This window comes from Bos indicus x Bos taurus, chromosome 3 (genome assembly GCF_003369695.1).
Source record: "Bos indicus x Bos taurus breed Angus x Brahman F1 hybrid chromosome 3, Bos_hybrid_MaternalHap_v2.0, whole genome shotgun sequence".
In the NCBI taxonomy this organism is placed as follows: Eukaryota; Metazoa; Chordata; class Mammalia; order Artiodactyla; family Bovidae; genus Bos; species Bos indicus x Bos taurus.
Genome location: NC_040078.1, coordinates 113,038,931 through 113,064,695, shown reverse-complemented (window position 1 = coordinate 113,064,695; position 25,765 = coordinate 113,038,931). Strand labels below are relative to the sequence as shown.

The following is a 25,765-nucleotide window of genomic DNA, read 5'->3' as shown; positions in this document are numbered from 1 at the left end:
ATCCCTGGAGTCCGGCAAAGACATGTGCCATCTCCAGCGAATCCTGGTCCTTCTTGTTGTTCAGTTGCTCAGTCATGTCCAACTCTTTGCGACCTCGTGGTGATGGCACCCTACTCCAGTACTCTTGCCTGGAGAATCCCATGGATGGAGGAGCCTGGTGGGCTGCGGTCCATGGGACTTCGGTTTCACCTTTCACTTTCATGCATTGGAGAAGGAAATGGCAACCCATTGTAGTGTTCTCGCCTGGAGAATCCCAGGGACGGGGGAGCATGGTGGGCTGCCGTCTATGGGGTCTCACAGAGTTGGACACGACTGAAGTGACTTGGCAGGACTGTAGCTGGCCAGGCTCCTCTGTCCCTGGGATTCTCCAGGCAAGAATACTGGAGTGGGTTGCTGTGCCCTCCTCCAGGGGATCTTCCCAACCCAGGGATTAAACCTGCATCTCCTGCATTGGCAGGCAGATTGTTTTTTTTTTTACCACTGAGCCACCAGGGAAGCCTCCTGGTCCATGGCCAACTTCAAACCCTTTCTACAGAGTCCCCTCTGTCAGGACAATGCTGGCCCATCTCCACTGCAAACTTCCATAACCACCCCTCCCTGGGCGGCTGCTCAGCAGCTCCGACAGCCTAGAAGCCCGTCTGTGGCTGAACGTCAGGAAAAAATGCCACACAGATGGGAGCTGAGAAAAGCACAATTTATTGGTCATGCAGACTGACACATGTGGGGATGTGAGATGCGTACCCGTCCTGAACTCACACTCACTTCTGGATTTGGTTTCCTACATTAATTTCATTACGTCAAAAAGCAACAGACACACAAAAACGTCACCAGTCCATTCTCCTAGTAACCAAGGAAGCAGGGCCAAAAGCCATAGAATTCAGAAAGAAAAGACTGCTTTGAGGGCTAGGAACCAAGAGGCCCGCCCTCCCCAGCAGCCAAGTGGGAAAGCTGGTTTTCTGCAGCGACTAAGGAACAGCAAAGACTTTTCCGTCACCTCGATGAGATAAGGCTCAGGGCGTGGCTCATTCCATGGCCTAGCGGTGCCTGCCCACCTGGAGGAGGGCACGGGGGACTTGGTACAAGCCTGGCATCGCCAGTCTGGGCTGAAGCTGAATCTCTTTACTGGAGAGCAGGAATTGATTTTCCTTCTACTTCTGACTGAAGAACTCGGGTGACCCAGAGAGATCCCTGTTCACACAGGCTGAGCTGGATCCCAGTGGCTTTAGCTATAGCAGTTTGCGTCACTGAAGCTAGACAAGGCGAGGTTCACTGTACCCCAAACTAACCACACACTCAGAGCTTCCTAAAGGCCAAGCTCTTCCTCACTCCAGGAGGGCACCGGCCTTAATTTTAATGCTTTGTCCAAACCACTCAGGACATACTGTTTTGAACTGGAAGGGGATGGGGCAGTCTGGGAATGTGGTTTTAGTTGACTGAAGACTCAACTTGTAATGTTCATAAAGCACTTAGCACAGTACCTGGCAGGTGCTGAGTGCTCCACACATGTAGCCATTATTATTATTAATATTATTATTACTAGTATCTCCACCCAGGAATTAGCACTCTAGTTCCTTTCTTCAAAATGCTAGCCGGAACAAGGCTCTTGGGTCCCAAGTACCAAGATCAAGCTGGGGGCCCAGGTGTGCGGGTTGTTGGGTGCCCATCCGGTGTGCTGCTTCTTCCAGCTTCAGCACTGACGATCAGGTTTCACAGCCAGTGCGCCTTGCTGACCACACAGAAGCAAGGCCCTCTCCAGAAAAACACAAAGCCCTGTGCAGGAAGCTGGGTAGGAGGAGTGAACAGGGGTCCTGGGAGAGGGTCCTAGTGGCTTCGTGTTGCTCCTCTGGGCTCCTATCTCACTGGCGGCTCACCAGGGGCTTCACTGCAGGACAAGAACAGAAGATTCAGCACTGCGTCATTGCCAGGCCACAACTAACTCAAGGTCCCCATGTCTTTTCATGCCCCAAGCTAGAGCAGGCTTCCCCTGACATAGTGTTGAAGAGGGCCAGCACACTGTTCTCAGAACTTACACATAATCTATTACATATGTATATATGTTATATGCATACACAGTAATATGTAATATATATGAAATAATATGTAATAGATAATACATACTTTACATGTAAATTGTAACATACAACAATGATATATAACCAAATTTAGTCCTCCCTATAAACCTATGAGGCAGGTTCCACTGATTGCTCATCCACTGACTGATGCACAAACTGAGGCCCAAGGCCCAGCATCAGAGACTGGGGTAGGGGAGAGAGCTGGGATTCAAGCCCAGGACAGCACCAGAATCTGCTCTTAACCATTATTTGTTTTGCTGAAAAAGAAATCTGTTTCTAGGAAGGAAGAGGACATTGAGTATGAAGTCTCTAGAGCGCTAGGAAATTTTAAAGAACTAACACTAATGATGATGATGAAATAGAAATGATCTGGGCTCTTTTATATTTATGAAGCCTTATTCTTCTGTGGTGTTGGAGAAGACTCTTTAGAGTCCCTTGGACTGCAAGGAGATCCAACCAGTCCATCCTAATGGAAATCAGTCCCGAATATTCATTGGAAGGACTGATGCTGAAGCTGAAACTCCAATACTTTGGCCACCTGATGCAAAGAACTGACTTACTAGAAAAGACCTTGATGCTGGGAAAGATTGAGGGCAGGAGGAGAAGGGGATGACAGAGGATGAGATGGTTGGATGGCATCACCAACTCAATGGACATGAATTTGAGCAAGCTCCAGGAATTGGTGATGCACAGGGAAGCCTGGCATGCTGCAGTCCAAGGGGTGGCAAAGAGTCAGACAGGACTGAGTGACTGAATTGATTCTTCTGGGCCTGACATAGAGGACTCAGTTTACCCACAGCCCCTCCTTTAACCTTTCAACTGTAGGAGCAGGGATTTTGGGGTATAGGCTGGGTTCGAATCCTGTCTTCACCTCCTTTCTCCTTTGCAGTTCCCAGGGCAGGGTTTCTCGGAACCCACTCCTGGGTAGGGTTGGTCTATCGCATACATGGCCATGGATGAGGGCCCACATGCACCAGAGCACGGTTCCTAGCCTGGTGGGTTCTAGCAGACGCATGCACACACAGGCACCCTCCGACCACGCAGGCACCGCCCACACAGGTGCACCGAGCATACTCCCGACATGGCTGGGTAGCACTCCCATGCACCCACGTGCACCTGTAGGGCACACCCACGCACGCACACCCGCCTGCCCGCTCCCAGAGCGCACCTGCATGGCGGTCCGGCTGAGCGGCGCGTCCTCCGGCCGGTGCTTGGCGTGGTGAGGCAGCTCGGCGTTGTCGCGGTAGTCGCGGCTCTTGGAGTGCTGCAGGTGCAGGACGGCCGGGCTCTTGACCGGGAGGGGCGGCCGCTGCCCCTGGGCGGGCAGGGGCTGCTGGCTGAGTTCCGATCTGGAAGGCTTGATGGGCCTCTTGACCGGCACCGGGACCGGCACGGGGACCGGGACCTGCGAGCCGGCCGGGGTCTTGGGCTTCCCTTGGCTCTTGTCCCCACCCGGCGGGCGGCCCTCGGAGGTGGAGCAGGTGAAGGAGCGGACCCGGGGCGTGGGGCTGAGGAAGGGGGCTGGCGGGGGCACCGGCTTGCCGGTCCCCTTGCTGCCCTCTGCTTCCTGGGCTTTGGAGAGAAGGATGCTGGGTGACATGATGCCCGGGTCCGGGCAGGGCGGGGGCTCCTTCCTCAGCATCTTTGGGGACTCCTGCTCTTTCCTGGGAGCCGGCTTCGGGAATGCGCTCACAGACCCGTACAGGGGGTTCTCAAACATCTCAGGCTTAGTCAGCTGCAGCTCCTCGGGAGGCGAAGGTTCCGCCACACTCTTCACCACATCGCTGGGCCTGGAGCGTGAGAAAGAAGACACACAGGGAAGAAACACAGATGGGGAATGACTGCTGAATGCCTGCGGAGTTTCCTTTGGGGGGTGATAAAGACCTTTTGAACTAGATCGAGGTGGTGGTTGCCTTAACACAGTGAAGGCACTCAATGCCACCTAGTTGTTCACTGGAAAAATGTTGCTGCTGCTGCTGCTAAGTCGCTTCAGTCGTGTCCAACTCTGTGCGACCCCATAGATGGCAGCCCACCAGGCTCCCCCGTCCCTGGGATTCTCCAGGCAAGAACACCGGAGTGGGTTGCCATTTCCTTCTCCAACGCATGAAAGTGAAAAGTGAAAGTGAAGTCGCTCAGTCGTGTCCGACTCTTAGCGACCCCATGGACTGCAGCCCGCCAGGCTCCTCTGTCCATGGGATTTTCCAGGCAAGAGTACTGGAGTGGGGTGCCATTGCCTTCTCCTGGAAAAATGTTAGGCTTCATTTTATGTTATGTGAATTCCACTGTGATTAGAGACAAGAGAAGGAACTCTTCCTCTTCCTCTTACGTTGATGGTCTCAGAGGTAACCTCCACCTTTCCTTGGACATTTTCCACCATAGAAACTGTCCACACCAGAGCATCACTAAGCAAGGGGGACGAGCGAATTCTGCTCTGAGCCACAGAGGAACAGAAGCCTGTGCTACTGGAGGGTCCCAAGTTCAGAAGCTCGGTTTAACAGAAGCATGGAAGGCCCCCAAGTGTGAGACGCTGCCCCTCGCGCAGGCGATGGACGGGAACCAGACAACATCGGTGCTCACGGGACCCACAGCTCCTATTAACACGGTGTTCTTTCCTCTGCATAAAGCCCTCTCCCCGAGGGCTCCTGGTGAGCGGGGCTTCCTTTGTGCCTCATTCAGAGTGAGAAGGAAACAGTGGTGTTCGTGCTGAAAATTAGAAGCCACCTAGAGATGCGCCAGGAAACAAGCCAGTAGCAAGAACAGAGGCCTGTCTGATTTCTGGACCGAGAAGGAGGTCCACGCTGTCCCCAGGGCAGGTGAGAGCTTCCTTTGTGTTTCCTGATTTACTTCTACTCTTGCTGGAGGTGGTTTCCTGCTGAGCGAACTTGGAGAACCAGGAATGGGGACACGTTTTGCTTTCTGGCCAGTGGCGTGATCTCCCAGGGGTGTGTTCTGGGTTCTTCAAAAATGAGGAAGCTATTGAGAACAAAATGTGGGTCCCCTTGGAAAACGCACTGAACCGGTCACGCCGTGATGCCTCATACTGATGGAGCATGTGCTGCAACGCTGCTCAGAGGTTTCTGAACAGCCTCAGCTAATGGACTCTTTAGGGAGGAGGAGTGGGCAAAGGACAGAGGCGAGATGCCATCCTCTCACTGGGGCCAGTGAGACAAGGTGGGGTTTGGGGACACGGAGAATTGGGCTGTCGCTCATTACTTTTTGGAAAGACCTGGAAGCAGTTGCCTAAGCAGAAGGCCGCTCCTCCCCTCTGGGCCATCCTCGGCACCTGCTCTGGACCCCCAAAGACCTCTGCTCTGAGTTAGCCTGGGGAGGAAGGGGCAGAAAGGGAAAGCAGCATTGGGTGAAACTTCACCTGAAGTTTCGGATGAAGAGGCCAGAAGGAGAAAAGAAAGGTGCATGGCCTGCTGCCTGAAGCTTGCTCTAGTGATGAGATAGGAAGGCTCCTGCTTGCAGAGAGTTAGGGTGTGGATGCAAGCATTTTGCTGATTGCAAAGATGGGCAGGCAAGGCAAGCTTCCCTCAAGGAGGGGGCTTCTGCTTGCTGGGGGCAGGGAGACTGGGGAAGACTGCTTTTAAAAAGTCTTATTTCCTTGATGGGAAGTCACAAGGAAGCAGCTCCCATAGTAGCCACAGCTGTGGAATCAGCCAGCCCATCCCCAGGGTACAGAGTGGGTTCTTGGGGCCAAATGACTTCACTCCTCAAATCCGGAGTCTGTTCTTTTCTAAAGGAGCAAAGCACCAAGCAAGGTCTGAGAAGAGCCTTCTTTCTCTCTTTTTTTCTGTTTAAACTTTTTATTTTGTATTGGGATATAGCTGATTAACAATGCTGTGAAAGTTTCAGGTGGACAGCAAAGGGACTTAGCTATACATACATATGTATCCATTCTCCCTGAAACTCCTTTCCCAACCAGGCTGCCACATAACATTGAGCAGAGTTCCCTGTGCCATACTGTAGGTCCTTGTTGGTTATCCATTTTGAATGTAGCAGTGTGTTCGTGTCCACCCCAAATTCTCTAACTGTCCCTTCCCTCTGGCAACCATAAGTTCATTTTCTAAGTCTGTGACTCTCAAGGAAAGCCCCCTTTCTAACAACATGACTTCGGTCCAGGGTGACCAGTTGTCCGGGTTTGCCCAGGACTTGAGATGTTTCTTGGGATGTGGGATTCCTGGTGCAAAAGAAGGGGACAGTGCTGGGCAGACTGGGACAGCTGGTCATTCTGCTTGGTTGCTGTGCAGTGTTGGGAGGACTGGGACACCCCCTTTCCCATAACCATCTCTCAGGCCGAGTTGGGGCTCAGGAGCAGCAAGAGGACTGCAGGCAGGCATGGGAGCCCCCAGCGTCTTGCCTCCAATCACCTCCTTGCTGAGAAGTACCAATTGCTGAGAAGCACCCACCCCACCCTGTATCTACAATGTCCCCTTTCTGAAGCTGTCACCTATAAAACAGGAGGGAACTGCTGGCCACCGTGTGCCCAGATGTGTGCTTGAACTTGAACTTGTGCTGTGTTTAAGTTAGCACAAAGAGACATTTGCTTTGGGAACTTAACAACATTTCACTTGAACAATCCCCCTGTTCACTGTGGTTGTTCCTAACTCTGTTTCCCGGGGTTGCCAAAGAGAGGACCTTTGCCAAAGAGGCGCCTCAGGACCCGCCATACCATGGCTTTTGTTCTCATTTTTCCCGGAGAGGAACCTCGGCTGCTTCTCCTTCTGGGTTTCTTACGGAAAGACTAGAGTCCATGATGTTATCAACAAAGTCTGAAAACTAGAGGTACAGAGACAAAGCTGAGCCTGCCCTGTCCGGTCCCATCCTCCTTCCTTCTGTCCCTTCCATCCTTCCATTCTTCTGCCCAGTTTCTTTTTTTTAAGAGAACAAAACTTAAGAGAGTTATAAACTGCCCTTCAAGCCAGAGGAAACTCCAGCCAGGCCCGGTGAGAGTGTTGGGAGTGGCAGGAGATGAGAGGAGACATGTTCTATAGCACGCTCTTCCCTGACTCTGAATTCACGACAGAAAATGCCAGGAGGAACGTGGGACCTTAAGAGAGGGGAAGACAGACCCAGAGTGGCCCCCCCGAAGACATCATAAACGGTACCGGCAGCCCCCAAAGGAAGCCTATGCTGACGATACTTTGCACATCTTCAGTCATAGTTAAGGTCTGCACTTTTAATTTCCGACACCCTGTGGTTACGGGAAACCTGGAGGGCTCTGGAGCCTGGCAAACGTGTGGGTTTGGTTGCTCAAGGCAGCGGCTGTGTGGGCTCCTCCCAGGCTCCCAGCCTCCGGGCACGTGCTGCCTGGACCAATTCTAGATGCAGGCTAGCCTTCTCTAACCACTGGGTTTTTCCCGAAGTTTCACGGCCAAACCCCCTTCTCGCTCTGTGGCCTGACTGCTCTCCTCCTCTTGGGAATTCCCAGTCCCAGCTGCTGCTTGTTTGAATTGGTCTCAACAGGACAGAAGGGACAGTTGCACCTGAGACCAGGAAACACCGTGGTTGAGAGGAGACTGAGGAACTGGGAGCTGGGGAGGGACTCCTACATGGAGATTCCCGTCTCTGTTCTGCAGGGCCCTCCCGGGAGTGGGAGGTTGACAGGCATTTACTGCTTATAGAACCGTATTTTTCAATGAAGGTTTTTACAGGACTGTGTTTTTCTTTGGCAGTATGTTTAAATTTTTTTCTCCATGTTTTAAAAAAACTTTCCAGGGACTTCCCTGGTAGTCCAGTGGCCAAGACTCCACACTCCCAGTATAGGGAGCCGAGGTTCGAGTCCAGGTCAGGGGACTAGATCCCACTAAGTTTGCATGCCACAACCAAAGATCCAGTGTGCCGCAGCTAAGACCTGGCACAGCCAAATAAATGAATATTAAAAAAAACACCAATAGGGTAGCAACTGGAGATTCCACCTGCATTTCTCAAGAAACTCCTGTGTTCTAGGCCCTGAGGGTGAGTCAGTGACCAAAGTGGGACACACAGCCCCACCCTTCTATTCGAGGCCCAGGCTTCCTGGCTGTGAAAAGCCAGGGAAGGGTGAGGTCATGGTGAGAGGACACTCACCTTGACTCCTGTGTCCTGAGGCAGGGGCCCCGGGTTGCTGTTGACGATGTAAACTTCTTGGGCGATACGGGTGGTTGGGAGGGTGGCGTCGGGGGGCTCTCTCCCCTTCCAGGCCCCAGGGTGGAGTCCTTGAGTGGTGGGTCGTAGCTCCAGGCGGTGGGCTGCTGGTCAGGGGACAGGGTCTGCTTCAAGTGCCCAAAGTTCCCCACCCCCATGTAGCTGGGGTTGATGATTTCTGTGATACTGGAGCTACTGCATGGAGGGACCCTGCGGGGGGAAGGGGGGACACAGTTACACCTCACAGCTCCTCGGGGGCAGCACTGGTCTGAGGACAGTGTCTTTTGGTGTCCGTCGGGGCTCCTCAGGCTCTCCCCAACCCCGGTGACTTTCCCCCTTAGAACAGGCTGGGGCTTTTAGCTCTGGAGCCACATCTGCTAATGTCCTTGGTCCTCAGGAAATACGACACCCGTCCCGTGCGATCATCTCTGTAGCTGCTTCCTCCTGGAGTGGGCGTCTTTCTAGTAGGCTATGCCTTCCCAAGGCAGGGACTGCACTTAACGTGCCTTGGTTTCTCTAGAACCTGACACGTGGAGGTACTCAGTGTTGGCGGAACTGAACTTTGCAATGCAGAAGAATCTCCCTGGCCTTGTCGCATTCACACCAACCTCCCCTGAGCCTGGGGTTTGCGGTCAGAAGCCTCGGAGCTGGAAGCAGGACAGGCCTCTTGTGGCTGGCACTTTCTTTCCCTGTGAGTCCTTGCTTTCTCTCTCTTCCACTTCCCCACTCCCCGTCCTGGGTCTGTAAAGCCAGGCTAGTTTGCAGTGAAGTCCTGGCTCTTACCCACTCTCTAGGCCCCCAATCTACCTGTTGGCAGGTTCCCACTGCTTCATGGGGTCATGGCTGGTAAGGCTTTTCAGGGACTTGGGTCCACTGGATTCATCCCGCTCCGTCTTCACAAAGTCTGCAAGAAAGGGGCCGGGAAAGACCTTGTGAGGGGCAGCCCCCAGGGTTTGGGCCAGGATGGCTCAGAGGTGTCCACTGGCGTGCTGAAGCTGGAGAGTGAATACTGGCTGCCTGAGGGCAGATTCTGAGACCTCATGTGTGTTTGGTGGTCGATCAGTTATGCCTGCACAGCTCCAGGGCTGGGAGAGTGGGCATGTATGACCCAGAGTTGTCATTTCCTGCAACATCTCCAGCTCGGTGGTGTCAGCGAGGGACAATGCAGGCAGCTATTTTTTGGCAAATCTGAATAAAAGAAATACAACAAGGTAGTGCTGCAAGAGCACTCAGTGCCCAGAGCCAGCCTGTTCACAAGCTTAATGGGGAACTGGGACCCCATCTTCATAACCGACTCTGGTTGTGGCTGCAGGGGTACCAGGTCCCCCTCAGGTCCAGATCCTGCAAGAGAAAGCAGCTCCCAAAGGCAGAGCCAGGAGGCACACGCACAGGAGGCTGCACCCTCGATGCCCAGAGCCTTCCACGACCAGGGGCTGCCAGACTGTTCACATGCACGAGTCCTGCTGTCTCGCTGTTCATGTGAGCGGCAGGACCCCATCACGTTTACAAACTTACGGATGCTTAGCAGGGGCTGAACCTGCACTTTCACCCTGGACCAGCCACTTGGCTCAGCTTGTGACCTTCAGCCAAACACTTAACCTCTCTGTGCCTTAGTTTCCCTATCTATCAACCAAGGACAAGACCTTGCTCTTGGAGGTATTGTGACAGAGAAATGAGGTGGCATTTAATAGATAATCGTTTCATGCATCAAGTATAAAATGAAAGCCTGACTCATTTTAGACACTGTTATTTGAGCACTTTTGAGGAAGAATTAAAGCGAAGAGGAAAAGGGAAAGATCTATTGTCTGAGAAGGAAGACAGACTTGATTAACATAGTTTGAGCAGCTCTGTGCCTCTCAAATCATTTATTATTTCAAGCAGGGAGGTTTTAATGGGATGGTTACTATTGAGAAGGACACATATTAATTTCCAGGTTTCAAAAAATGTATGCAGGGTTCAGAGAAAATTACAAATTCGCATCTTCCTTGTGTTCTCTTTATGTTACTAGGTCTCTTGACCACATTTCAGTAGTCTCACAGTGAAGCTGTGACAGTTCTCATCTCCGAGATGCGACGTCTGAACTTGCCTAATACAGCAGCCCCCAGCCTTTTTGGCACTAGGGACCGGTTTCGTGGAAGATAGTTTTTCTACAGACTGGAGTGGGGGGCGGGTGGTGGTTTCGAGATGAATCAGGTACACACTTACTGTGCAGGAGCCTGGTGGGCTGCTGTCTATGGGGTCGCACAGAGTCGGACACGACTGAAGCGACTTAGCAGCAGCAGCAGCAGATGGCCAGCCAAAGTAAGCAAGTGGCAAATTAGGGGGAGAATAAGATTGAGTTCAAGTTCAAAGAAGTGCTAGGGGACTCTGCCTGGCAAGAGAAGGCCACGGAGTGTGGCTGGGACTAGGATCAGGAAGGGCCAAAGAAATGTGCTCAGGATGAGAGTGGGGCTTCCAGGTGCACACGGTGCATGAAGGTGATACCAAGGGTAGGTGATACCAAGATGCCCAGGGTGGGTACCAGGAGGGCAAGCTGTAGACACATACGCGGGCGTGTGTGTATATATGAGTGCGCACCACGTGGCCACAAGGAAGAACAGGAACCACGTGGGAAATTCGAATCTCAACTGCAGCCGTGGTTTCAATCTCCCTCGCCCCTCAGCCAGGAAAGAGACTGTGAGTAATCAGCAGGTCTGTGCGCAACGCTGGTCCTCCCAGTGGAGGTGTTGAGTTACAAGCCCCGGAAGGCTCACAGGAGAGCAGAGGACCTGGGAAAGCCACACGCTTCACCTCTTTAGAGATGTGAGTTGACTGGGGTCGGGGAAGGGTGATCTGAGGCTGTGGACAGTTGCGGTTCTGTAGGGAAATTCTTGAACCTATGGAGGGTTGGGCCAGATCGTCTCTGAGGCCCCCTCCAAGGCTGGATTTTCATCTTGAGGCCTCAGCAGACAGAATATTCCATGCCTGTTCCCCGCCCAGCGGTGCCGAGGAGGGAGCAGAGGAGGGGGCATGTCCACTTACCGTAGAGCTTCTCCCTCATCTTGCCCTGGGAAGTCTGCAGCTTAATGTTCCCCCGGAAGTGACCGGTCATCTCTCCGTGGTGGGTGAGAGGTGTGTAGATGGGGAGCTGAGTTTCCGTGGCTTCTAACCGTAGAGCGATGCAGCCCTCGCCTGAGGAGGTGCGGGGGACAGTAGTCAGGTCAAGACCCCCTCATTTCACTGGAGAAACACCATGCATTTGTCCTGGAGATTTAGTCCCCCTCCCAGAGCTGCAGTGGCCAAGGCAGGGATTATGGGACTAACCTTTCAGAACAACTGCTCAGCAATTTGGGGAAAACAGCTCAAACCTTCAGTGAACTCTATGCAGATTAGTGGATGCAAGAAATTAAATCATAGAAAATCCAGCAGAAAACCAGAATTAAATACGAATTTGATTGCTGGAGAGAAGGATAACCTCCCAAGGTTTGAAGCAGTGTAAGAAATGACAAAACAAGGCTGACAGATAAGAGGATATAAGAGTTTAAAACTTCTGCATAGAAGAATTTTTAAAAAATGGGAAGAGGACTGACTGAGGCCATTCGCTGCAGCCAGCTTCAGAGAGGATATTTTATCTGAACGCTTCAAAAATCAAATCTCCAGCAGAGTAATGGGCAGAGTACCCCACAGACATTTTCTACAAAAAGAGAAATGTAGCTGGTTAATTTCATTACTCTAAATGGAAACCAGTTCAGTCTTCTGAGTCATCAAAAATGCAAATTAAGGCAACACTTAAGGGACTCTCTCACAGACATGAAACTAGCAAAAGAAGGAAGCAAAGAACAGTGCCAGTAAGGATCTGGGAAGACCCGTACACCTGGACATGAGAAGGTCAACAAGGCAAGAAGGAGCCTTTACAGCCATCAGTTTGATGACAAGGGCCAAGAGTCAGAAACACATGTACACATTGCTTTAGCCAGGAAACATGGGAGCTTGTCCTAAAGAGATGATCCAAAAGGATCCATGTAGCCAAAGGAGATTGAAAAATGTCCACAAAGAAGAAAAGGCAACCCTCGTCCACTCTTGGTGGGAATGTGAATAGGTGCGGCCGCTGTAGAAAACAGTATGGCATTTCCTTACAAAAAAAAAAAACAAACAAACTAAAAATAGAAGCAATCCCATTCCTGCTCATATATCTGGAGAAAAGGAGAAAACTCTAATTCAAAAAGATACATTCACCTCTGTGTTCATAGTAGCACTATTTACAGTAGCCACGACATAGAAGCAACGTAAATGTCCACTAACAGGTGAATGTGGTGTACATACACAATGGCATATTAGCTGCGAGAAAAAGAAATAATGCCATTTGAGGCAGCAGGGATGGGCCTAGAGCTTCTCATACTGAGTGAAGTAAGTCAGAGACAAATATCATACGATATCACTTACATATGGAATCTAAAGTGTTGTTCAGCATATTTACAGAACAGAAGCAGACTTGCAGACATAGAAAACAAACTCCTGCTTACCCAAGTGGAAAGGAAGCATGGGGGGGATAAACTAGGGGTTTGGGATCAGCAGATAAGACCACTACATATAAAATAAATAGTAGAGTCCTACTGTATAACACAGGGAGATACATTCAATCTCCTATAATAAATCATAATGGAAAACAACATGACACGATATATAATACATATCTGCATCAACTTGCTGTACACCAGAAACTAACACATTGTAAACCAACTGTAGTTTAATAAAAAATAAAAACGTCCACAAAGAGCTCCATTTGAGCATTATTGATAACACTAACAAAAATAATCAGCTGAGCCTCAACAGTGGTAGTAAGGAACAGTTTTAACAATGAGGATATAAAAAGATTGAAAGATGACCAAAAAATGAAGATATAGTAAGTTCATGGAATATTATGAAACCATTAGAGGCAACCGTCATGAAGGCTGGGTTGGAGGATCATGGAAAATGTGTCTTATCTGACACTAGGTGAGGAAAGCAGACGATAACGGGTGTCTCTGTGGTAATTATTCATGTAGAAATCTATGTGCCTGTGGATGAACGCTGGAGTGTGAAAGCAAATAAATACGAGACTGCTGAATGATTTTTTCCTAGTTATTAGTATGATGGGTCTTCCAGGAGGTTAAGAATCCACCTGCCTGCACATCAAAGGAAACTATTAGCAAGGTGAAAAGACAGCCTTCAGAATGGGAGAAAATAATACCAAATGAAGCAACTGACAAACAACTAATCTCAAAAATATACAAGCAACTCTTGCAGCTCAACTCCAGAAAAATAAATGACCCAATCAAAAAATGGGCCAAAGAACTAAATAGACATTTCTCCAAAGAAGACATACAGAGGGCTAACAAACACATGAAAAGATGCTCAACATCACTCATTATCAGAGAAATGCAAATCAAAACCACTATGAGGTACCATTTCACGCCAGTCAGAATGGCTGCGATCCAAAAGTCAACAAGCAATAAATGCTGGAGAGGGTGTGGAGAAAAGGGAACCCTCTTACACTGTTGGTGGGAATGCAAACTTGTACAGCCACTATGGAGAACAGTGTGGAGATTCCTTAAAAAACTGGAAATAGAACTGCCTTATGATCCAGCAATCCCACTGCTGGGCATACACACTGAGGAAACCAGAAGGGAAAGAGACACGTGTACCCCAATGTTCATCGCAGCACTGTTTATAATAGCCAGGACATGGAAGCAACCTAGATGTCCATCAGCAGATGAATGGATAAGAAAGCTGTGGTACATATACACAATGGAGTATTACTCAGCCATTAAAAAGAAAACATTTGAATCAGTTCTAATGAGGTGGATGAAACTGGAGCCTATTATACAGAGTGAAGTAAGCCAGAAGGAAAAACACCAATACAGTATAATAACGGATATATATGGAATTTAGAAAGATGGTAACAATAACCCTGTGTACGAGACAGCAAAAGAGACACTGATGTATAGAACAGTCTTATGGACTCTATGGGAGAGGGAGAGGGTGGGAAGATTTGGGAGAATGGCATTGAAACATGTAAAATATCATGTATGAAACGAGATGCCAGTCCAGGTTCCATGCACAATACTGGATGCTTGGGGCTAGTGCACTGGGGCGACTCAGAGGGATGGTATTGGGAGGGAGGAGGGAGGAGGGTTCAGGATGGGGAACACATATATACCTGTGGCGGATTCATTTTGATATTTGGCAAAACTAATACAATTATGTAAAGTTTAAAAAAAAAAAAGAATCCACCTGCCAATGCAGGAGACATAAGAGACACGGGTTCGAACCCTGGGTGGGGATAATCCCCTGGAGGGGGAAATGGCAACCCACTCCAGTATTCTTGCCTGGAGAATCCCTTGGACAGAGGAGCCTGATGGGCTACAGTCCACGGAGTCGCAAAGAGTCGGACGTGACTGAGCGTCTGAGCACATCAGTATGATGTGCTATTTGTCAGCATGAACACCAAGAGAAAGAAACAAACGAGGACCTCAGTGTTTGGCAGGAAGATGGAGCCTCAGACCCGCATGCCCGTTTCCTGCCGGCAAACCTCCTGACGCTCGGGCACCATGTGGATCCTTTTTCTTTGCTCCATCAGACTCCTCAGGCTCTACCCGCCCCTGCCCTGGCTCAGGGACCTCTTTTCCAGTGCTGTGGTGGGAGGGAGTGGAGGGCAAGATTCTGGAGCTGCGCTATCTGGGTTCAAGTCCAAGGTCACGCAGCAGTGGCTGGGTGACCTTGGACACGTCACTTCATTTCCTCACCTCTGCAGTGGGGGTGGTGATGGCACCTAAATCCCAGGGCTCTGGGTAGAGCCTGCAGAGTGGGCAACAGACACATGTGGGCACCCTTCCTGTCTGCAGCCTCTTTCTGCTTCCTGGCTTCCCCCGATCAGCATTGACCACCTGCAGATTCCTTCCATTGGAAGCAGACGCCCGCCCTGGACCCCACTGCACATGCTGGTGGGCCTCACGCCCTCCGCTTCCTCACCCCACTCACTCCCTCACTGCACACGGTTCTCCCAAGTCCAGAGATGATCCCCGGGGCTCTTGGTCTGCAGGACGCAAGTCTTTACTTGGCCGGATCTCTCGGCCACATTTGCTGTCATAACCACCCGCTCCTCTTGAGCAGCTCTGACGGCGTCCATGACCCCAGTCTTCCATTTTCCTCCCACTTCCCTGGCTGAGTCTGCTTCACCTGCTCCTCCCCATAGCTGACCCAGTTCAGGAAATGGAAACATCTGCTCAGCTACTGACACCACGAGTGCAGGGCCATCCTCCAGCCTCTTCCCCGGATTCCCGTGGTCAAACAGTGGCCCTTCTCAGTACCTCTCAGTTTTAAACTCTCTTTTTTTTGCCGTCACCACTTTCATTCTGGCTGCCTCATCCACCACGTGTTGTTGTTGTTGTTCAGTCGCTCAGTTGTGACCGACTCTCTGGGACCCCGTGGACTGCAGCTCACTAGGCTTCCCTGTCCTTCACCATCTCCCGGATCTTACTCAAACCCATGTCCATTGAATCAGTGATGCCATCCAATCATCTCATCCTCTGTCACCCCCTTCTCCTGTCCTCAATCTTTCCCAGCATCAGGGTCTTTTCCAATGAGTTGGCTCTTCACATCAGGTGGCCAAAGTATTGGAGTTTCAGCTTCTGCATCAGTCCTTCCAATGAATATTCAGGGTTGATTTCCTTTAGGATTGACATCCATCAAGTTGATCACTGCAAACTCTAAGTTGCAAAGCTGACCATGTTATCATCTTGCTTGACTCTTTAGTGGCTTCCTGCTATCCCCAGGATGTGGTATTTACCCCTAACCTGGCTTGTGTGGAGCTGCCAATCTGGCTCCTTGCCTCCAGCCTCTCTCTGACTACCTGCCCCCTCATTCCATGCTCTAGCTGCACTATACATACGAAGTTCAAGGGCAAAGCTAACACCATGCTGGAGCCAGGGGCAGGCTGAAGATCTTAATAGAAGATGATGTCTCTCTAGGAGGACAGTTATTGGGGCCACAGGCCTTCTCAAACTAGTCTGTGCTGGGCATTGAGCAGTGCCAGGTGGACCCGGGTTCAGATGAGGGCTCAGCCAGTTACCACCCATGTGACTCACTTTACCTCTCTGAGCCTCAGTTCGCTCATTGACTAATGGAGAGGATAGTGCCCGCTTCACAGGGTCGTGTCAACATCAGTCGTGATATTTCAAGCACCTGGCATGGAATCTGACACGGGAGAGGCTCCATGGATGAGAGGGGCTGTGTCCCTCTCGGGAGCCCGATGGGTCGGCAGGATGACTTCCTGGTAACTGTTCCTCTGGCAGGACCAGGATGGGCAGCAGGTGGGTTTTTTTGTGAAGGAGATAGCTCCTCTCCCTGACATGGGTGGCCTCGATCACAGGTATGGTACCTATAGCACCTCCTTACCGTAGGATTCGTCGCTGTCGGAGGACTTGATGCTGATCAGGATATGCTGGTCCAACAGGTACTCAGGGTCAGAGATGATGGGCTTTAGCTGCAGAGAGAACAGCATGGGTTAGCTCGGACAGGTAGGGGACAGGCTTGGGGGAGCCAGCCCAGAGAGAGGGGAATGTATGGGGAGATGTTCTTTTTAAATTCAAATATCTGCTTTTCCTATCCAAGAGAGCAGGGAGGAACCCATATGTCCACCCTGCCCAACATGGTGGGGTTAACTTCCTTTCTGACCCCCCACCCCCGTCACACTGCACCCGGGGCCCTGGCGAGAGAGCCTGACCCCAAACATGCCTTCACCTGCACCACCTCCCTTCCCTTCCCCCACCCGCACATCCCACAATCAAGGGGTGGAGGGAGGGACGGGGCCAGGCTGATATTCAGACGTCTGAACGCACCCCACTCCCAGCAAGAGCTCAGCCCTCCCCTTGGCCCCCTGTCCTGGGATGGAGGCTGCATTGAAGGAGGCGCCGCAGGATCTGCCTTCCATCTGGGAAGGAGGAACCTGTGTCCACCTGCAGGAGAGCCTCCCGATGGGCCTGCAGGGTCCTGTGAGTTGCTGGAGGGCGACTCAGCAAGTGGCAGGCACAGACCCCAAGTTCCAGCCTGTCCCTGAGTCCCTGCTGGTGTGGGTGGGGGCATGCAGCAGTGCCGGGAGCATGGGGCAGGGCCGGTCCACAGGCACAGGGAGGGGCTTTGCAAGGCCGCCTGCTCCTGCCGGCTACCGCTTGTGACTTCCTCCCAGCTGAGGGCTGTTCCTCGTGTGGACCCCAACACAGAAGCCCTAATAAAACCCTCACAGGCTGCCCCCTTCCCTCCCCTCCACAGACACCGAGAGATCCCCTAGTGTGGGCCTCTGGGTCCATGCCAACTGACAGGATGGACTCTATTCAGAAAGCTCCAGAACAGGTGACTGGACATGGCAGTGGGAGCTCTGGGCCATTCTTGAGGCTCCAGTGCTGTCCCCAGAACTCGGTTCACCGATGTGCAGAGACCACTGGCTCCAAGTCAGCCATGGGGCTGGGGTGCTGCTGAGGCAGGAAGAGGAGCCCCTCTGCCACCACCATCACTGGGCAGAAGGGGGACGGGAGGTGGAATCTGAACACAGAAGGTCTGCGAGGGACATGGCACCTCGTGGGGGGCGAGGAGCCTCGTCAGGTGCCTCGGCGGGGTTGCAGAGGGTGAGGAGATGGGGGGTGACAGAGGGGAGCCCCTGAGATGCTGGGGGAGCAGAAGAGACCGAGAGCGAGGAGAGGGCCAGGAACCAGGCTGAGGAGTTGACATCAGGGACCCCACTGGATGCAGGAAGTGGGGCCAGGAGCTTCCAGAAAGGGGGGGCACTCCAGAAAGACCCCTCGGCCAGTAGGGAGGGATGGAGCCCCCCGAGAGGCAGCAGTGGGGCGGGGAGGGCCAGGAGTGGGCCGCTGCGGGGACGTGGGGATTGGGATGCTGGCATCGTTCCCGACTTCACGGAAGTAAGAAACGCGCTGTCCAGGTGCTTCCCAGGGGCAGCGGGAGAGGGTCAGGTGGGGCAGTGAGGGGCTGAGCTGGGACACTGCCTTGGAGCCCAGGGCCACCGGGTCTTGGGTCCTGAAAACAGCGCCAGACGGGGATTTCTGTCAGCCCCGCCCCAGCCGCTTGCACTCAGCGAGCATGCGTGCTCGGTGGTGTCTGACTCTGTGACCCCGTGGACTGTAGCCCGCCAGGCTCCTCTGTCCATGGGATTCTCCAGGCAAGAATACTGGAGTGGGTTGCCATTTCCTCCTGCAGGGAATCTTCCGGACCCAGGGATCAAACCCAGGTCTCCTGTGTCCCCTGCGTTGGCAGGTGGATTCTTTACCACTAGGGCCACCTGGGAAGCCCCAGCCTTTTGGAGGACCCCAATCTGAAGTCTACCCAGACTAGAAGACTTCGGGACTCAGACATAGGTCTTTTCATGTGTGGTCCACAGGTCGGTTCCGATCAACAGTTAAGGCCAGTGCGGGGAGCCCAGGCCCCTGAGACCTGCTTGCCCACACTAGCTGAGGCCGTCCTTTAAAACTCACTTAGGGCATCACATTCCAGGGAATCTTCCAGCGGGGCCTGAGACCCCTGCCCTGTGTGAAAAACCTGCCCGGCCCTGGACACTTCCTCTATGTCCCTTCCCTTGTTAATTGATAAAGAAGCAGGGTCCTATTCCACGTGTCTCCAGAGTGAACACCAAACATGTCCATCATCAACGTAACATCACAAAAGCAGTGCTGAGTGCCAGTTTTCTGTAATAAAGACAAACGTGTTCCTACTAAGGTTGCCTGCAATTCCACCCTCTGCTTGTTGGGGGCCAAGGACAGGTCAGGTTCTCTGCACATCCAGAGCCAACACACCTCTGTCTACTCCTTCGTGTGATCTTCCAATCCAGGGCTGAACAGAAGGACACCGCAGGGGAACTGGGGCCTTGGCTTGTGGGTCCTGGGTCTGTCATTGCAGCCGTGTGACCATGAACAAGCCTCTCCGGGACCTGCCTCCTTTCCTCTCTCTGTAAAATCACGTGGTCAGACGACACAGCCTCTAGACCCCTTCCATGATCTATCAGGGGAACTGAAATCCATCTAGGAATACTGGGCCCACTAGGTGTGGTGAGAGTTGGGCCATAAAGGAGGCTGAGCACCGCAGAATTGATGCTTTTGAACTGTGGTGTTGGAGAAGACTCTTGAGAGTCCCTTGGACTGCAAAGAGACCCAACCAGTCATCCTAAAGGAAATCAGTCCTGAATATTCACTGGAAGGACTGATGCTGAAGCTGAAGCTCCAATACTTTGGCTACCTGATACAGGGAGCTGACTCATTAGAAAAGACTCTGATGCTGGGAAAGATTGAAGGCAGGAGGAGAAGGGGATGACGGAGGACAAGATGGTTGGATGGCATCACCAACTGAATGGACATGAGTTTGAGCAAACTCCAGGAGATAGTGAAGGACAGGGAGGCCTGGCGTGCTGCAGTTCATGGGGTTGCAAAGAGTCAGACACGACTGAGCAACTGAACAACAACAAGAGGTGCAGGCCCACGTTTAACCACTGCTGGGAGGAGCGTCATAAACCACCGTGAAAGAGAGGCAGCTGCTTCTGCCCGGCCGGAGCTCTGCCACTGGCCAGCACCTCTGGCCGGTGAATACAAAATCGTCTCTGTTCTTGAGTTACCTTTGGGAGGGTCTCGCCAAACTTCACCACCAACTCCCCTTCGCTTCCTTCTTCATTTTCTCCTTCCTGACTCTTGACAAAACCTGTCGGGGGGACAAGAAGGCAGGTTTTCAGAAGAACAGCACAAGAACGAGACAGAGAAGACTGCTGGGGTCGCTCCAGCAGGACCAGGGAGGACACCCATCCTCCTCTTTATCTGTTGGGGCCACAGCATCGTTGAGGAGCAGAGCTTGCTGGAGATTCTGTTTTGGTTCAGGGGATGGTCATTTGCCAACATGGTCTAATTATTTTTAAGACACTCAGAGATTCCCCTCCCTCTCGGCTCCTCTTTGCCACAAACCAGGCAATGGAGGACTCATCACATCATAGGCAAGGAGGAGATTAGGAAACAGGACGGCTCTGGCTCGTCCCACGCCACTCAAGATAACAGCCTTTTGAAATGCTAATTTAAGCTTCCTAACATTCTGTTTCCATAGAAATGTATGCAAATGTCTCGATAGTTTATTAAAAACACCCGCACAAAAATCCTAGTCATTTTTGGAAGTGCTATGCCCTTGCTCGGTGAACTGGGACCCGGGGAGACTTCAGGGAGAAGGCGGATCTGTCACCAGGAGGGGAGCCCAGGCGGAGTCTGCGGAGGAAGGGAGGTGGGACGGCACTGCAGCAGGTGGCCCATGTCTTGTTCCCAGTTTCTGGAAGCATCTGTCACCCCGTGACACAGGGCCTGCTGTTGTGGGGCTGACTCCCCACTTCCCACTCCGGGCCATCTCTGCAAGAAGAGCTAGAAACCGCACAGACTGCCTCACCGTGGCACGGCTTTAGACAGTATGCCTAGAAACGCCCCCTAGAAAGACTATCTCCTAAACCCAGCTGTGTGCGAACCGCTCCTGGCTGACGGGAGGCTGTCCATCTCTAGCTCGCTTTCAGATGCTCAGACCAGCTGAGAAAGATTGTCTGTGATGCAAGAAAGAGGAGGCGACCCTGGGGAAGAACAGGTGATGACCAGCAGCTGCTCCATCCTGGCGCTGGCCTCCATGAGCTCTGGACCTTTGCCCAGGACTCTCTGGTCATTCCAGAGCCCCGGCCTGGGGGACCCAGGAGTGGGCCAAACTCCGCCCAGAGGGGCAGGCAGAGGATCCAGTTGCCCCGCTGCCCACCTGGTACGTCTGTGCCCCAGGGACCACCCCGACCCTGGAGCAGCAGCATCGCAGGTCACTGGGGGCCCCGCAGTAACCGGGTCTCCTCTTATACTGTCCACCCGCAGCCCCACTCTCTGACCCTGTCCCCACCAAGGCCCATCAGGAAAGCCTTCCCAGAGACAGAAGAGAAGCGTCACCAGGGACCAGGCATTGGTGAAGGGGCCCTGCCTGTGCCCCCCCAAAAGGCAGTTAGTTGAGCGAGCACGTACTCTCCAAGCAGCTGGAGTGGAACTCCAGGTAGAATTTGGTCTGGGACTTGGTCTTCAGTGTGGCGTAGCACCCGAGAAACTCGATCTGCCCTTGGCTGTCAGTGGTCCCGGGGCCTGGAATAGAGGAGAGCAGAGGTTCGGTTCCACAGTGTGTCTGGAGACAGAGCGCTTCGATCCAGCCCCCCTCCTCCCCTGTAACACCGAGCTCCCTCCTTGCGTCCAAGGTCTAAGTGGAGGGAGTGTGTCCCCTGAAATCCCACCACCCACGCCAGTAACAGCCTCTCTGATGAGTCCAAGCTGGTGCAGGGCAGAGGGAAGAGTTCTACGCTCAGCTTTGCCACCAAAGCTGTGTGGGCCCCAGGTGACGCCCTTAACGCCGTGGCCTCTCCAGGGGTTCCGGCAAAGAGGGCTGGTGGATGCCCAAACCTATCTTGTTCCTAAGTTCACATGGGGAGGCAGGCCTGCTCTTCCTTCCAGGCACGGCTCCTCCCATTCCTTCCTCACTGGCACCCAGGTAATCTGCAGGTGTGGTCTTCCTTTAGATGATGCTTCTGCAAGCGTCCTGAGGCCAACTGTGAACAGTGTCCCGCCCTTCTGTACAAACTCTGAGCCTCCTGAGAGCAAGGACACCCCCCATCCCTCTATCCTTCCCCTCCTTCCTGCTTTTCTTTCCTTCTCCCCTTGATTGAAGACCAAGTGGCAAATATAATTGTGTATACTTAAAGTGAACAACAGGTTGAGCTGATACACGCAAACACTGTGAAATGATTTCCAAGATTAAGATAATAACATCCATCATCTCACATCATTAATTGTTTGTTTGTGTGTTTTGGTAAGAACACTTAGGACCTACTCTCGGCAGATTTTAAGTATACAATGCTGTATTATTATCTATAGTCATCATGTGGAATATTAGAGCCCTGGAACTTCATCTTATAACCGGAAATCTGTAACCTTTGACTCACCTCTCCTCCCCTCTCAATCAACTTCACTAGCTCCTGGCAACCACCACTGTACTCTATATGAAACTGGTATTTTTTAATAAAGACCCCACATGTAATTGATACCATATGTATATCTTCGACTCGTTTCTCTGTCTTATTTCACTTAGCTTTCCTCTTTTTTTTTTAAACACCCAGCACCAAGGCCATGCTCCGCTTAGGTAGATGTTAATCCCGGCCATCGGTGTTTGTGAACATCTACTGTGTGCTGAGTTGCAGTGGATGGAGGGCAAGGCTGACTCTGGGGATGGGAAGAGGGTCCTCACCGGGCGTGTGATGTATGGGCTGCTTTATCAATGCTGCAGGAACTCAGAGAACAGAGAGAGGGGTGGGAGCCAGCAGGAGGTGGAAGATTCTGGAAAGGCACAGAGGCCAGAGCTAGGACGGAGACAGGATGGTGGGTCAAGGCTTGCGTGGAGAGCGGAGGTCACATTGCTGGGGCCATGGATGTCAGATCAACAGCCCTTGGGCAAGAGTGTCTCAGGAAGACAGGGTTCCAGCCCCATTGACATGAAGGACGAGGAGCAAACCAGGCTTTTCCAACCTGTGTTAGGCCTTGCAGTCGGCCCTCCTAAATGAGCCCTCCCTGTCTGCTGATCATGGAAGTGGGGAGTGGGCGGAGCAGGTGACAGCATGGCTCTCTGGTCACCCAGGCCCAGGGCGGGACACGCTGCAGACAACACCCAGGCCTCTGCTTGGATGAGGCTGGCAACCACGGCTAAGCTGGATTATTTGCAAAATTACCCGCAGATTATAGAGTATTATTTACTCCAGTATTTCCTCAAACGCTATCATCTGCATCCTATCTTCACAATTTTTACTGCCTACCACGCACCTGTCCTAATATTGACTTAACATTTCCTTTAAATAGACTCACTTTAAAGCCTTAAATAAATGTATTTACATATAAGAGTGCATCACAAGACTAAATGGAAAACCAGTGTTGCTTGCCTTACACAGAAACATCACATTTAAAGCATATTAAAATAAATGCATTACTAATAAGTGTTCATCCATGTTCCACCCAGAATCATCTTTGATGACACCTATGCTGCACCTTGGGAATCACTTATTTTTCCCAATTTTAAAGACTGTATTAAAACTGAGGCTTTAAGAAGCTGGCACGCTTGCCAAAGAGAGAAAGAACATGCTCTGGACTGAAATCATGGTGTGGTTTGGACATGAAGGGAGCCGATGTGCGGACTGCGGGCTTACCCGGAAGGATGAACATTTATCTAATGCAGACAATTGATTGCTGCAATCAGAAGACAAGCACCCAGTCCTCCTGTCTGCACAGAGAAGAGACGGACAGACAGCACCACCACCCCTACCACTACTTACCGTTCTTGGAGACAAACTGGGAGGTGACTCCTGCCTCAAATGTGGCAAAAACAGGGCTGTGGTCACTGGTCATGATGTCACTGGTGCTACCTGCAGGGGAGGGAAGGAATTTCTGAGCAGGGGAAGAGGGATCCTTCTGGTTGAGCCAAGGATGGCCAACGCATAGCAGAAATCAACTGATGCGTATGGAAGCCACCACAAGTTTGATAGTTTCATATGGCTGCTCCATTACCTTCCACAACCATGCCTGAAAGTCTCCGTGAAAGCCTGTGACCCTCTCCTCCGTGGCTAAATATACCCGTAATAGTTTTTTTTTTTTTTCCCTAAAGACTTGTGAGTTTTAAAATATATAGATTGTTGTGTGTGAACTGTGGGGTTTTTTCTGGTCTAAGCCTTTTGCTGCCTTGATGAGGAGCTCACGGCACAGAGTGGGATGGGAATCTCATCACTGTCCCCCAACCCACAATGCCTCTGGAGAGCACGGAGGTGATGGAAGTGTAGAAACAGTACAGAGGATTCTTTTAAGGAGCCTGGCACTCAGATGAGAAGGGAAGGCAGCGGAGTACGTTTAGAGGGGATAACAGAAAGAGCAGAGGGTCTAGAAGTCTAGAGTTCCAAGTGCATGTGATAGAGTTACATGGAGATGTTTGGCTGAATACTCAGGGCTGGAGATTTTATCTTCTGCTCTGGAGTCACGATGTTAGGTGGTAGCAGAAGCCACAAGGATGTCTGAGCTTCAGAGGGAAGACATGAAGGCTGAGAAGAGATGAGGATGACAGGCCAGTGATGGGGCAAGGCCAGCATTACCGGGCAAAAGGACACGCAGCACAGGAGAAAACAATGAGCCGAGATATACCCTTCTCAGTAAAGCATTTACAAATCAGCAGAAAAAGAAAAAGAGATTAATATACCACCCCTCCAACAATCAAAGGGAATGGGCAGAAAATTCAAGAGAAATATAATAGATTGTCCAATAAACAAGGGAAAAAAAGCTCACTGGCAAACAACCATCAGAAAGACAACTTTTGAGAACTTCCCTGGAGGTACGGTGGATAGGCATCTACCTGCCAATGCAGGGTACACGGGTTCGATCCCTGGTCCGGGAAGATGCCACATGCCTCAGGCAACTAAAGGCCAAGAGCCGCAACTACCGGGCCCCTGTGCCACAACTCCTGAAGCCTGTGCGCCGAGAGCCAGTGTGCCATGGCAAGAGAAGCCACTGGAATGAGACGCCCAAGGATGGCAACAAAGACGAGCTTCTTCACACAGCAACCAGAGAAAGCCCGTGCAGGGCAACCAGGACCCAGGACAGCCAAATAGAAATTAAAAAAATAAATACATAGAGAAATCATTTTTCTTTCCCAAAAAGACAACTTGAAACAACAAGGAGATGGATGGAGAAAGAGAAGCAAGAAGAAGCAAGACGGTGGGGAGACTGGGACTAGGGGAGAAGGAGGGCATGCAACAAAGGGCTCGAGTGAGAAGCTTAGCTAGGCCAGGGGGAGGGCACCCCGTTATACTGAGACAGAATGGAAGAGGGAGGTGGGACCCCATCTAAACACGCTTGGCCATTGGCAGGAAGAAGTCAGTGAGGGTCCCGTGTTGTGTGAAGCAGGAGATGAGGGAAGGGGGGCAGTCAGGCCAAGTGTGGGGCCACAGATTTGTAGTGGAAACAGAAGAGCAGCTAAAGGGTGGACAAGCAGGTTTTTTAATTGTTCTTTAAAATATTTTAGATAAGGGGGACTTCCCTGGTGATTCAGTGCCTGAGACTCTGAGCTTGCAATTCTGGGGGCCCAGGTTAGATCCTAGGTCAGGGAACTAGATCCCACAGGCTGAAACTAAAAGTCCGGCACACAGCAACCACATCAGAGAGCCCGTGTGTTGCAACTAAGACCCAGCACAAATAAATAAATATTAAAACATAGTTTAGATGTGTGCTGAGCATGACAGCATTAGCACTAGGGCAACTGCGTGAAACCTGGGAGGTGGCCTCCCTGTGACTGTGTGCCCTGTGGGTTCTGCCTGCCGCGGTCATTCTGGGCTTGGCCACGTGACTTCCTTGGGCCAAGAGGACATTAGTGAATGTTAAGCAAGCGCTTCCACAGCTGGGACTGGCTGCCAGGAATCTCCGGACCCAGGCAGCAGCAGCCTGAACCAGCCTGCAGGCTGGGAGTGGATT

The 25,765-nt window shown here is 51.7% G+C and overlaps 1 protein-coding gene across 1 annotated transcript in view; it reads right to left on the bottom strand.

The window, feature by feature from the left end:
* Nucleotides 1–673: 673 nt before the first annotated feature.
* INPP5D (inositol polyphosphate-5-phosphatase D) overlaps nt 674–25,765 on the bottom strand; it is a 137,753-nt gene continuing 112,661 nt past the window's right edge. Inside the window, exons 19-27 of the mRNA XM_027537946.1 lie at nt 23,587–23,676; nt 21,245–21,358; nt 19,837–19,919; nt 16,617–16,704; nt 11,223–11,372; nt 9,009–9,105; nt 8,145–8,411; nt 3,241–3,862; nt 674–1,882 (exon numbers count right to left, since the gene is read on the bottom strand). Coding sequence (XP_027393747.1) covers nt 1,880–1,882; nt 3,241–3,862; nt 8,145–8,411; nt 9,009–9,105; nt 11,223–11,372; nt 16,617–16,704; nt 19,837–19,919; nt 21,245–21,358; nt 23,587–23,676 — 1,514 coding nt within the window. The 3' untranslated portion in view covers nt 674–1,879. The remainder of the gene's footprint in view (nt 1,883–3,240; nt 3,863–8,144; nt 8,412–9,008; nt 9,106–11,222; nt 11,373–16,616; nt 16,705–19,836; nt 19,920–21,244; nt 21,359–23,586; nt 23,677–25,765) is intronic.